This window comes from Lycium barbarum, chromosome 9 (assembly GCF_019175385.1).
Source record: "Lycium barbarum isolate Lr01 chromosome 9, ASM1917538v2, whole genome shotgun sequence".
Taxonomy (NCBI): Eukaryota; Viridiplantae; Streptophyta; class Magnoliopsida; order Solanales; family Solanaceae; genus Lycium; species Lycium barbarum.
The window spans coordinates 20,442,226-20,453,519 of NC_083345.1; the positions used below are offsets into that span (position 1 = coordinate 20,442,226).

At 35.1% G+C, this 11,294-nt stretch overlaps 2 protein-coding genes across 2 annotated transcripts; one reads left to right on the top strand and one right to left on the bottom strand.

Annotated features, from left to right (window-relative positions):
- The first annotated feature begins 2,859 nt into the window (after positions 1-2,859).
- On the top strand, positions 2,860-7,035 carry LOC132609778 (asparagine--tRNA ligase, cytoplasmic 2). Its single transcript, XM_060323927.1, has 8 exons — positions 2,860-3,466; positions 4,234-4,470; positions 4,713-5,297; positions 5,389-5,574; positions 5,660-5,724; positions 5,813-5,942; positions 6,088-6,146; positions 6,614-7,035. The coding sequence occupies exons 1-8, from the start codon at positions 3,059-3,061 to the stop codon at positions 6,795-6,797; spliced, it is 1,854 nt and encodes a 617-aa protein (XP_060179910.1). The 5' UTR covers positions 2,860-3,058; the 3' UTR covers positions 6,798-7,035.
- Positions 6,836-7,874, bottom strand: LOC132609779 (cysteine-rich repeat secretory protein 55-like). The gene has a single exon (XM_060323928.1). The coding sequence runs from the start codon at positions 7,808-7,810 to the stop codon at positions 7,022-7,024; it is 789 nt and encodes a 262-aa protein (XP_060179911.1). The 5' UTR covers positions 7,811-7,874; the 3' UTR covers positions 6,836-7,021.
- Positions 7,875-11,294: the final 3,420 nt, after the last annotated feature.

An 11,294-nucleotide genomic window follows, 5' to 3' on the forward strand; every position in this document is an offset into this window, starting at 1 on the left:
TTCTTTTACTATATCAATATTATGCTCTGTTATGGGTTTGTTTATCTACTTTGCTCCATCTCTGCCATGTCCACAATACTTCAGTGTTTGCTCGAAGATTCTTATCGCCATTAAGTCCCCTGAGTTCGAACTTATTGGTATTCTTATATAGTTTCTTTTTTTCCATGTCCTTTGATTACTGCCTTTTTGCCTAATTTAGAATCGGGAATTTGCGCATTTACGTATTGAATGTCAATATAACATGTATAGGCCTCAATAGAACTCAGAACATCCCAAGTATGAGTTGATATATAACCTGGTACTGGCCTAAGTTTGGTGAAAAGACTGCCCTTTGTTTGCTTCAGTAGTATACATGCAATATACAAGGTATATACAGTCTATATACACCTCGTTGTGTATAAGAGAGTATATTTTGTATATCATTAAGTTGAACTGGGGATTTTTCTTATCCTGCATACTTTGTGGCAGGGCTTTGGGCCTATTTTTATGTTTCTTTTTATTGGGTTTGTTATCTTTGTCTGATCCTAGATTCGGGCCTATTACTTTATAAACTTGTATTTTGGGTCTGCTTTTCTGATTTCTGTCTTTTTGGGCCTGTGTTCAGTTAGTTTCCATTCCACTTTATGCAGTACATACACTTAGCATAGATATAGGAATACATAATTTATGCATGTTTGCATTTATTACTTAAATCCTTTATTAATTTGTTCATTAAGTTTAGATCTGTTCTGAGTTCATATTCTACACGTTTAACCTTATCTATTGATTGCATACTACTCCTTTTTCTTTCGCTTTTTTTTTGCATGACCATCGCATACGAGTCCGAGGGACTCGTTCTTCTTCCGCATTCGGTGTTGGGCTAAAACCCAACACAATCTTCTCGGGTCATCCTCCATCAGTCCCGTTCGCAGCCAAAATAAGAAGCATAAAAATCCTGGGCCAAAGCCCAATGAACGGGAACAGCTCGTAGCAGCAACATATAAATTTATCGGGCCAAAGCCCAACAGCATGAATAGTTCGCAGCAGTTGGGCCTGGAAAATGGGCCAGACCCATTCAATCTTATTTATTCCTCCGTTTTATTCCTTTAAGCATTTAATTGTATTGCATGACTAACATTTTGTTTTTCTTAAATTAGATGAACCTTAGCAAACTAGTAGGGTTTAGTTTTAGTAGTGGGTAGTTAGCTTAAGAGGAGCTAACAATTAATTTCATAAGTTTCACTCTTTTCTTTTCATGTTAAAACCATTTACAATGTCTAATATTTATTTTATTTAAAAAAATCGATTTGCAAAATAACATGACTATATATTTTAAGTAAAGGGAATCATATTTTATTCTTATTATCATATACATTTTTAAAACGTCACTAATACGCAAGTATAAACTCAAGTATATTTTATAAATAACTCTTCAAGTTTGAATCAATCACGTCTATTTTTAGCTGAGCATAATTAAATAAATCAGTAAAAAAAGAGAAAGAAACTCATCATCTTCGCATTCTATTTTTAAGACAAGTCTAGATGTTTTACACTATTATACTGATATAATGTCATATTGGTTAGGTTTTCTTTTAAAAGCTTCTATTTATATACAAATCGTTATATTTTGCCAGTCTCATTTTTACAATAAAAATTATTATTTTAAGCTTAATAACATTTATAAGTTTTATTTTTAAGTGGACTACTATGCATTTTTTCAAGTCAGTTTAAATAGCATCAATATGTTTTTTCCTTTAAAATCTCAATAACATTTACAACCTATTTTCTTAAGATTTAAACATTATATTTAATCTGAAATTAATTAACCTAAGTTTGGTCGGATAACCGTAAGTTAACGGATTCTAAAGGATGCCTAACCCCTTCCCTTTAGGATAATATAGAGCCCTTACCTAGAATCACACTGGTTAAGCAGACTACTAATTGAGGTTTAGTTTTAACTTTGCCTTAGTTAACATTTAGGTGTCCTAATTCACCGTTAAATCAATTAGGTGGCGACTCCTTAAAATAAAATCAAAACAAAAATAGGAATCTCCAATATGTTGCACTCCTAAATCCATCCGGTTAAAATGGGGTGCGACATATATCTAATTATTTTATAGTATAATAAAGATATACATGGTATAATAAGCCATACATGGTATAACAAAGATATCCCTAAGGATATACATGGTATAATATACATAACCAAACTGAAAACATGTATATTCCTTAATTAGTGGAAAAAATAATAATGAAAGAGAAAGGGATACGTACGTATTAATTAGAACCATTCGTAAACTAATTTTTTAGTGAGAAAGATGATGATGAAAGAGAAAATGACATGTGTTAATTAGGATGTAACTTAATTCCTTAATTAGCAAGGGTGGACCTACCCAATATAATGGTGCTCTAGCACCCGTTAAACTCGACGCAGACTACGTATAGTTATATAAAAAATATAAGAAAATTAGGTATAAAAACTCAAAAAGCACCCTAGAAACTAAAAACACAGCTGGGTGCTTTGGTTTCCAAGTGAAATTTTAAAGATTTCGGTGGCTAAAATAATTGGATTCGAACCTTTGCTCGGGATTTTGTTTTCATTAATTTTAATAAGACACCGACGACAACAAGTCTTGTCATTTTTGGAATAAAAAGAAGTACTCCTATTTATGAAAATACTTTTAAAAAGTTGGACTTCTCGGGTAAAAATATCTTACGTTGGACGGTTGGAGCACTTTTGGGAAAAGTCCTTTTTGGGAAATATTCGCAAAGCTTCTCATAAAGCATTTCCAAAAAAAGTACTAGTTCAAACGGGCACAATATATGAATATAATCCCGCGAGTTTCCAACCTTTGAAGAATACCAAACCTTAGCCTCCTTCCATAATCTCTTATGGACTATCCCTTTCCTTCTTCCCTTTGCTTCCCAACACCTGCAACCCCTCAATATCTTCCCAAGCAAAGTATCAAAACTCAACCATGTTTCTTCAATATAAACTCCTCCTACCCAATAACCAACCCCGTCAACATTACCCCTTCAACAACTCTACATTTCAATATTCTCTCATTCTTGAAATCAAATGGCTTCAGAACAAGCACCCGCGGTTGAGATGCCAGCTACCACCTTTTCGAAATACACGAAAAGGGTGATGTTGAAAAATATATTACTACGTAGTGATGGTGGAGTTGCATTAATTGGTCAGAGAGCTGTGATTGGTGGTTGGGTTAAGTCATCCTGGGAGATCAAGAAACAACCCGTAACGCCACCTCAGCCGCCTTCAACTGCTCCTCAGGTGGTGAGTCCAAAAGATGTTACATGTTCTGAGGTTCTTCAATCTAGGATTCCATTTCTCAGGTCTATTATGAAGGTTTTTAGTGGAGGGGAATATCGTGTAAGGGAGAAATTGGATGTTATTGTTAAAAAGGCGCCAATACCCTCAGTTTCGATATTGCGAGTTAGTGATGGTTCTTGTGTGCCCAGTCTTCAGGTACTACATTCTGTTACATGATCTATTTCTGTGTGTGGAAATGTCTCGTTCAGATAATTAGATACACCTTGTTTTTATTGGTTTGTCTTATTTTCTTTTCTAGTCCGTTTAAAAAAAAATGTCACTTTCTATATTTAATATTCCCTCTATCCAATTTATGTGATACTTTTCGCTTCTCGAGATTCAAAATGCTTGAACTTTGATCATCATTTTAAGATTATTTTTCACCAAATCGATATGAGAAAAGTTGCAACTTATAGTAATTTTTATGTAGTTTTTAAATATATAAATTTTAATCTTAAAATATTGAGTTAATCTAATTAAATTTAGCTTCAAAGTATAATCAAATTGACCCTCAAAAACCGAAAAGTATTACATAAATTGGGACAGATGGAGTAACTTTTTACACCCAACATCCCACGTGATATATTTAAGACCATGATTCAAATAGTGTTTTGGTACATTACACACATCTTAGTTTAAGACCACAAGATTTAAAAGACTTCTTTATTTTCTTAACTCTCTGCCGAGTGACAATGAAATTCAATTTTGATGCAAAAACTCAAATTCAAAAATAAAATAGAAAAGATCCAATTTTTCACTTTTTTGGATTTCTTGGAATTTCTTTTTCCTGTTCTCCGGTGGTATCAAACCTCCGATATGTCTGGATATCTTATTTGTCTCTCCAGAAAAAATAAAACAAATTGAAACTGAGGGAGTATAAGGTTTTGTAGTTCTGTATCTGAGGCTCATGGTCAATCTTTCAGGTTCTTGTGGACTCAGCACTAGCGACTCCGCGCCAAATTATGCCTACTGGAACATGTGTATTAATTGCAGGTATATTGCAGCAGCCATCAGTGCAGGGGAAACATGTTGTTGAGCTCCAAGCAGAGAAAATCATATATCTTGGTTTGGTAGATGAATCTAATTATCCATTATCTAAGAAACGATTGCCTCTGGAATCTTTAAGAGATTGTTCCCACTTTAGGCCACGGACAACAACGGTGATTCTTTCTCCATTACATTTTACTGGTTTTTGTCCTCATGTTAGGTTCCTCTATCGTGAATTAATTGCCCGTTTAGGTCTTTGGGAGTCTTCTGCTCTTGAATAAAAGTGGATCGTATAGTACTTCATACTTTCTTGTAGAGATATGTAAACTTATTGGAGTAAAATATAGCTTCTCAAATCAAACTTGAAACTTCTTTGATAAGTTCATTTTAAAGTTATCTGGATTTCTTTATGCAGGTAGCATCCATCATGAGAATTCATAATGCCCTTACTTGGGCAACTCATACTTTCTTCCAAGAACATGGTTTCCTTCACGTTCAAGTACCCATAATTACAAGCACTGATTCTGAAGGTTTTAGCGAGAAATTTATAGTTACAACTCTTCTTAGCAAGGGGAAAAAGGATGACCAAATTAGTTCCATTGAGAATGATGGAATTAGCATTGAATCCATCCGAGCTTCTATCAAAGAAAAATCCAAAAAAGTGGAAGAACTTAGCAGAACTAATAGCAATAAGGAAGCCTTAATTGCTGCAGAGCAGGACCTGAAGAAAACAAATGAGCTAGTGTCACAGTTGGAAACTAGGCAAAAAGGAAAATCTGGAGTCACAATCGAAACAAGAAAATTTGACTTCTCTAAAGATTTCTTTGCACGCCAAACTTATCTAACAGTTTGTGGTCGTCTTCATCTGGAGAGTCAAGCATGTGCTCTTGGAAATGTCTACTCATTTGGCCCCAGATTTCAAGCAGACAAATCAGAGTCGAAAAAGTCATTAGCTGAGACATGGATGGTGGATGTTGAAATGGCCTTCTCAGAGTTAGAGGTAGTGTCTAATTACAGAGGGTTATTTCCCGTATTTCTCTTGTTCATCACTAAGTTTGCTACTTTTACCATAACTCCATGGCCACTTTCAGGATGCCATGGATTGCGCGAACGACTTTTTGAAGTTTGTATGCAAAAGAATTGTGGAGGGTTGCATGGAAGATCTACAATTCTTTTTGAAACGGATAGATAAAGCTGTTATGGAGCGCCTTCAATTTACCATATCAAGTTCATTTGAACGGATTTCCTATGCCGAAGCCATAGAAGTTTTGAGACAGGTAATTATTTTTGCCACAATTTCTTGAACTTTTGGCTAAATTTCGAAGATGGGTATCTCATACTTGTATAATGGAATGAGAACAGGTTTCTGGCAAGAGATTTCATAATAAGATAGAATTTGGAGTTTCTTTGACCGAAGAACATGAAAGGTATATAATATGCATTAGTAGCTTTACTGAGTAAATTGGATATATTAAGGACAAACTTGCTCATTAATTTCTTGTCTCTTGGTTGCAGTTATTTGGTTGATGAGCTATATAAAAAGCCAGTCATAATATACAACCATCCAAAAGGACTTAAGCCATTTTATGTCCGTTTGAATGATGATGGGAAGACGGCTGCAACATTTAATGTGATTTTACCAAAGGTAATGTCGGACCATTTGATTAGGGATTACAGTCCTTAATTTGCAGAGTAGAGGCTGTGTATTGTCGTTAATTACTTCATCTTGTGCAAATAATCCTAGTAACAGTCTGAATTGGTAATTAAACTAAAGCCAAATTTGTTTGCAGGTAGGAACTGTGGTTAGGGGAAGCCAAAGTGAAGAACGCTTCAATGTGTTGAGCTCAAGGTAACAAACCGTGTTCACTTTGGAAGTTCAGAATTATTGCTTTACCTTAGGGCTGGTAAAATGGTTTAAAAAAACAAGTAACCATCCGACCCATTTGGATAACTGACTTTTTAAAAAAAGGATCAAATATGGATATCGATATCAATACCCTTATGTTTGCTTGTTAGTTTTCACGAGCTCCCTCTTTCTGGGAATCTAAGCTTATTTTGGCTTTTAGCTTGTGTTCTCACCTGGCTATTCCTGAAATCATGGATAATATGGATTTGGTTAACCCATTTTTTATCAATGTTAAATATGGGCGGGTGGATATTTTATCCGGTTTTGTTTAACCCGTTTTCAACCCTCCCGTTTGACACTCCTACTTTACCCCTTCATAGATATCCGGACATGTTTTCTAACGTTACTTGAGCATTGGAACTCATGGCAAACCACGTTGTGCTAATACATTCAATTTTCTTTGTTGGCAGGATGAAGGAACTGGGTTTGCAAAAACAGCAGCACGAATGGTATCTAGATCTTCGCAGGCATGGCTCTGCCAAAACCTCTGGTTTCAGCCTAATGATCGAACCTTTGGTGCTTTATGCCACTGGCCTGAATGATGTCAAAGATGTTGTTCCTTTTCCTAGAAGTTTCCGAAGAGCCAATAACTAAGTCCTTAAGAAAAGAATAGGCTACCAAATCAATGGATGTACATTCAAAAGATTGCAACTTCAATATAACCAATTGTGACATACATAAAGTACATACAAGTACAGCTTTTCTCTGAGCAGACAAAACGTTTGTCGATCTGTCTGCGCTGAGTTTGCTCATACATTTGTAATTATTGGAAACATTTTAAGTTCTTAATACATAAGGTACTGCACATTAATTACCAATTAAGGTTTGATCATTTTGAATGTGTAGTTGTCCATTGATACGTTGGCTAATTTCTCTTTCGGATCTAAGGGAAAGAAAAATGGGTAGAGTTCATAACGAACATAGCAACTGCTATACAGGATTCGACATCCTTTCTTGTTTAAGCAAATTGTGGGGAAATTGCCAACTGCTATGGCTAGGCATTGAGCACAGTCTATCTCTGGTATGTCCCTTGTGCACTGCATCAAGGCATATAATGTAAGAAAAGGCGATAGTTTACTCTTGCCTTTTCCGAGTCCTTTGTTCTTTGGCACAGTAGCCTCTGCAGTTATTTGATTCTTGAGTTGTTCTAGCTTTTTATTAAAGAAGTCAGTATCAGATACAAAGTCGACGTTCCAGTAGAATATACCAGGAGATGTTTCAACTTTTCCCACGAAATTCTTAGTTTGGTACCTCAAGAAGCAAAAATCATACCAAATTCTGGCATCAGTTTGGTCTGGACAGCGGTTTCGGATCTCCTTTGCTGCATCTCGGATGCAACTTAAGCAGTCGTTGCTGCTAATATCTCCTCTGCATTGGTACAGGCCGTATAGTTGGTTTTTAGCATCACCATAGGAGGTAGTACTGAAACGATATTTAGCAGAAACTGATACTAATTCAGCCAGCAGCTTTCCAATATTTGCTGATGTTTCAGCATTATTGGATTTGGTTGCATCATCACAAAAATTGCCCAGAGGATCAACAGACACTGCAGTATTGCAAATGCAGAAGAGAAGTATGAGATGAAAACTATAGTGTAAGAAAGTCATTGCTTCTCTTACATTTCTAACAAGATAGTAGTAGTCCTTTTTTATACAAATATGCAACTGGTAGTGGGTGGAGAAATACGTTGACTTGGTTGACCTATTATTGCCTATTGGTTTTATTGTATTTATCTACAGCATAATCAAAGGCGAAACAAGAATCTAGAGTCCGTGCGTTTAAAGTGAGAATAATTTTATTTTATATATATACACATTTCAATTTTGTTTATTGCTTTTGTATATGTACATGTAGTTTGAGCTGAAAACAGTAAATTCAGTTGAATAATCTGCAGAACTCGCCAAAATCCGCCTACAAGGACAATGTTGTGTGTTAGTTATATACGTAGTAACATGTTGTTTGGTTTGTTGGCTGTTGCTATATGATGTAAGTCAGAAAAAGAGGCAAGTTATTGGTAAATTGTGGACCGCTGAGGGACCATTGCCCACTTGCAAGTCAACCTCCACCTAGAAGCTAATGAGGAAACAAGATATTTTCCACATTATAAAGCTTTTTCTTCGGAATTCAAGCCTTCATTACTTATTATTGCATCATATCAAGTTAATCAAACAGAGTATACACTTTAGCCTCCTAGTTTTTTTTTTGTTGAAATATCAATCCCGTTCAAAGATCAAATCAAGATTTGAACGTACCATTTCCCAACCCTTTCTTCTCTCGGCAACTGAATTTTACCCGTGAATCTCCTAAGACTCCTTGTTTTTTTGTTGAAAATAACAAGGCCCGTTACAATATCACCATTTTTTAATACGAATTCAAGATTTAAATTTGATGGATTGAATCTTTAAAGTCCTGCTGCTGAACATATTGCACTCCTTTAGGCATAAGAATACCGGAGCCACATACCAAAGACTCGTAAATAAGATATTCGCCAACAAAGACTTTGAAAGTATACATAGATGACATGCTGGTCAAACCTCTAAAGGTCAAAAAACAACTAGAGGACATTTCTCAAGCCTTTTAAGTCCTATGACAATACAACATGAAAACCTTGAAAAATGTGTCTGGTGTCTTTAGGCAAATTCCTCAGATAGCGTATCACTAAAAGAGTCATAGAAGCAAACGCTGCCAAATTAGGGTCATCCAGAACATTCCGTCCTCCGCATCCGTAAAGGACATACAAAGGGTTACCAGACGGATGGCGGCCCTTAGCTGGTTCATCTCGCGATCCTATGAGAAATGTCGCGCGTTCTTTAGTCTCCTTAAGAAGAAGAAAGTTACAATAGTTAACAATTTAAAATATTTGAAAAACCTATTTTTGCTTCACCTATGACTTGTGAGCTGAGATCAAACCCTGGTAGATTATGTAGTCTAAAGAAAATTGACGTTCTTCTCTATTAAATTAACTTTTTAATCACTGGTTAGTTTATTAGTAACACTAGTACAACAAATAGTTACACTATTTTTGCTTCACCTATGACTTGTGAGCTGAGATCAAACCTGTGTAGATTATATAGTCTAAAGAAAATTGACGTTCTTCTCTATTAAATTAACTTTTTAACCACTGGTTAGTTTATTAGTTACACTAGTACAACAAATAGTTACACTATTTTTGCTTCACCTATGACTTGTGAGCTGAGATCAAACCTGTGTAGATTATGTAGTCTAAAGAAAATTGACGTTCTTCTCTATTAAATTAACTTTTTAACCACTGGTTAGTTTATTAGTTACACTAGTACAACAAATAGTTACACTATTTTTGCTTCACCTATGACTTGTGAGCTGAGATCAAACCTGTGTAGATTATGTAGTCTAAAGAAAATTGACGTTCTTCTCTATTAAATTAACTTTTTAACCACTGGTTAGTTTATTAGTTACACTAGTACAACAAATAGTTACACTATTTTTGCTTCACCTATGACTTGTGAGCTGAGATCAAACCTGTGTAGATTATGTAGTCTAAAGAAAATTGGCGTTCTTCTCTATTAAATTAACTTTTTAACCACTGGTTAGTTTATTAGTTACACTAGTACAACAAATAGTTACACTATTTTTGCTTCACCTATGACTTGTGAGCTGAGATCAAACCTGTGTAGATTATGTAGTCTAAAGAAAATTGACGTTCTTCTCTATTAAATTAACTTTTTAACCACTGGTTAGTTTATTAGTTACACTAGTACAACAAATAGTTACACTATTTTTGCTTCACCTATGACTTGTGAGCTGAGATCAAACCTGTGTAGATTATGTAGTCTAAAGAAAATTGGCGTTCTTCTCTATTAAATTAACTTTTTAACCACTGGTTAGTTTATTAGTTACACTAGTACAACAAATAATTCAAACTAATTTTAAACATTGTACTTAATGGAACCGAAAATTGTTAAAAAAAAGTGGTGGTCTAATTGGAGGAGCCCATCAGGCATTTATTGGACTTGGAGAGAACACCGACCCGTTATCCTTCCACTACATAGAGCGGGAGCTGTTCGTTGCTCTGTGAAACCAGCCTCACACAGTGCACCCCGCTTTAGGAGCCAAGCAACCAATGCCTTCGCATGGGCCACGTGACCCAACTCTATGCTTGGAGAGGGCAGGCCAGAAACTAGCCCACCAAGCCCTACCAAATGAGACAGCCCAACATTCCACCACAATAATGCCCCCACTTGGGTTACAAACCCACGTTACTGAGCTCGGCAAGCAGTTCCCTCTTGCATTCTATTAAAAAGAGTAAATATGTCTTGCTGTATAGCAGTGTGGGACAATTTTATCAATTCTAATACCGCACTTCTTTGTTTACATTCTCTCCACTAACCAGTGTTAAAGTGTAACCATGTAGTAAATGCAAACAATATTCTTACCATAATAGTAGCAATATCAATTGACTGAGTGATGATGAATTTACCTGATGAAATATAGCGGTGAAAAAATTAAATATACATGACACCGATAGATAGCAAATCTTTGATCGAACATAAAAAAATAAAATGAAACAGTGAAATAAAAGAGGATTTTGCAATATCATTAACGAGGGGAGGTTTTTCAACTATTTAGTAATATTTACTTTCTAAGAAAGTTTATAAATGCTATGGAACAGACTTGAAGAGTGAAAAAGTTCAAAAAGATATTTCTACAAGAAGCATTTTCATAAATCATTGCTATGTTTTTTTAAATTTATTCATCTATTTATTCTTCATTCTCCTTATCACTTCTACACAAAAAAAGAAATGCTCCACGAATATGCATATATTCACTTTATTTTTTGTTTTATTTTTATCTGCAGTTTGACAAAGCTTAAATCGTCCAAAACAAAGTAATCAACTTGATAATTCGACAAACGGCGAAAAGGCTGAAGTGCACCATCAGCCATCTTTAGTGCTGTTGTTTAAGAGTTAACCGGCGTTTGCAAATTTAACTCCAAGTACTTTTAACTTTACTTTCCTAAATTTGAACTCCACAATTTAAAACTTCAAGATAATTTGTCCTGAAGTTTAATTCTTTCAGTTCAGTCTCCAGAGATTCCTTCTTTCTTGTAAATAT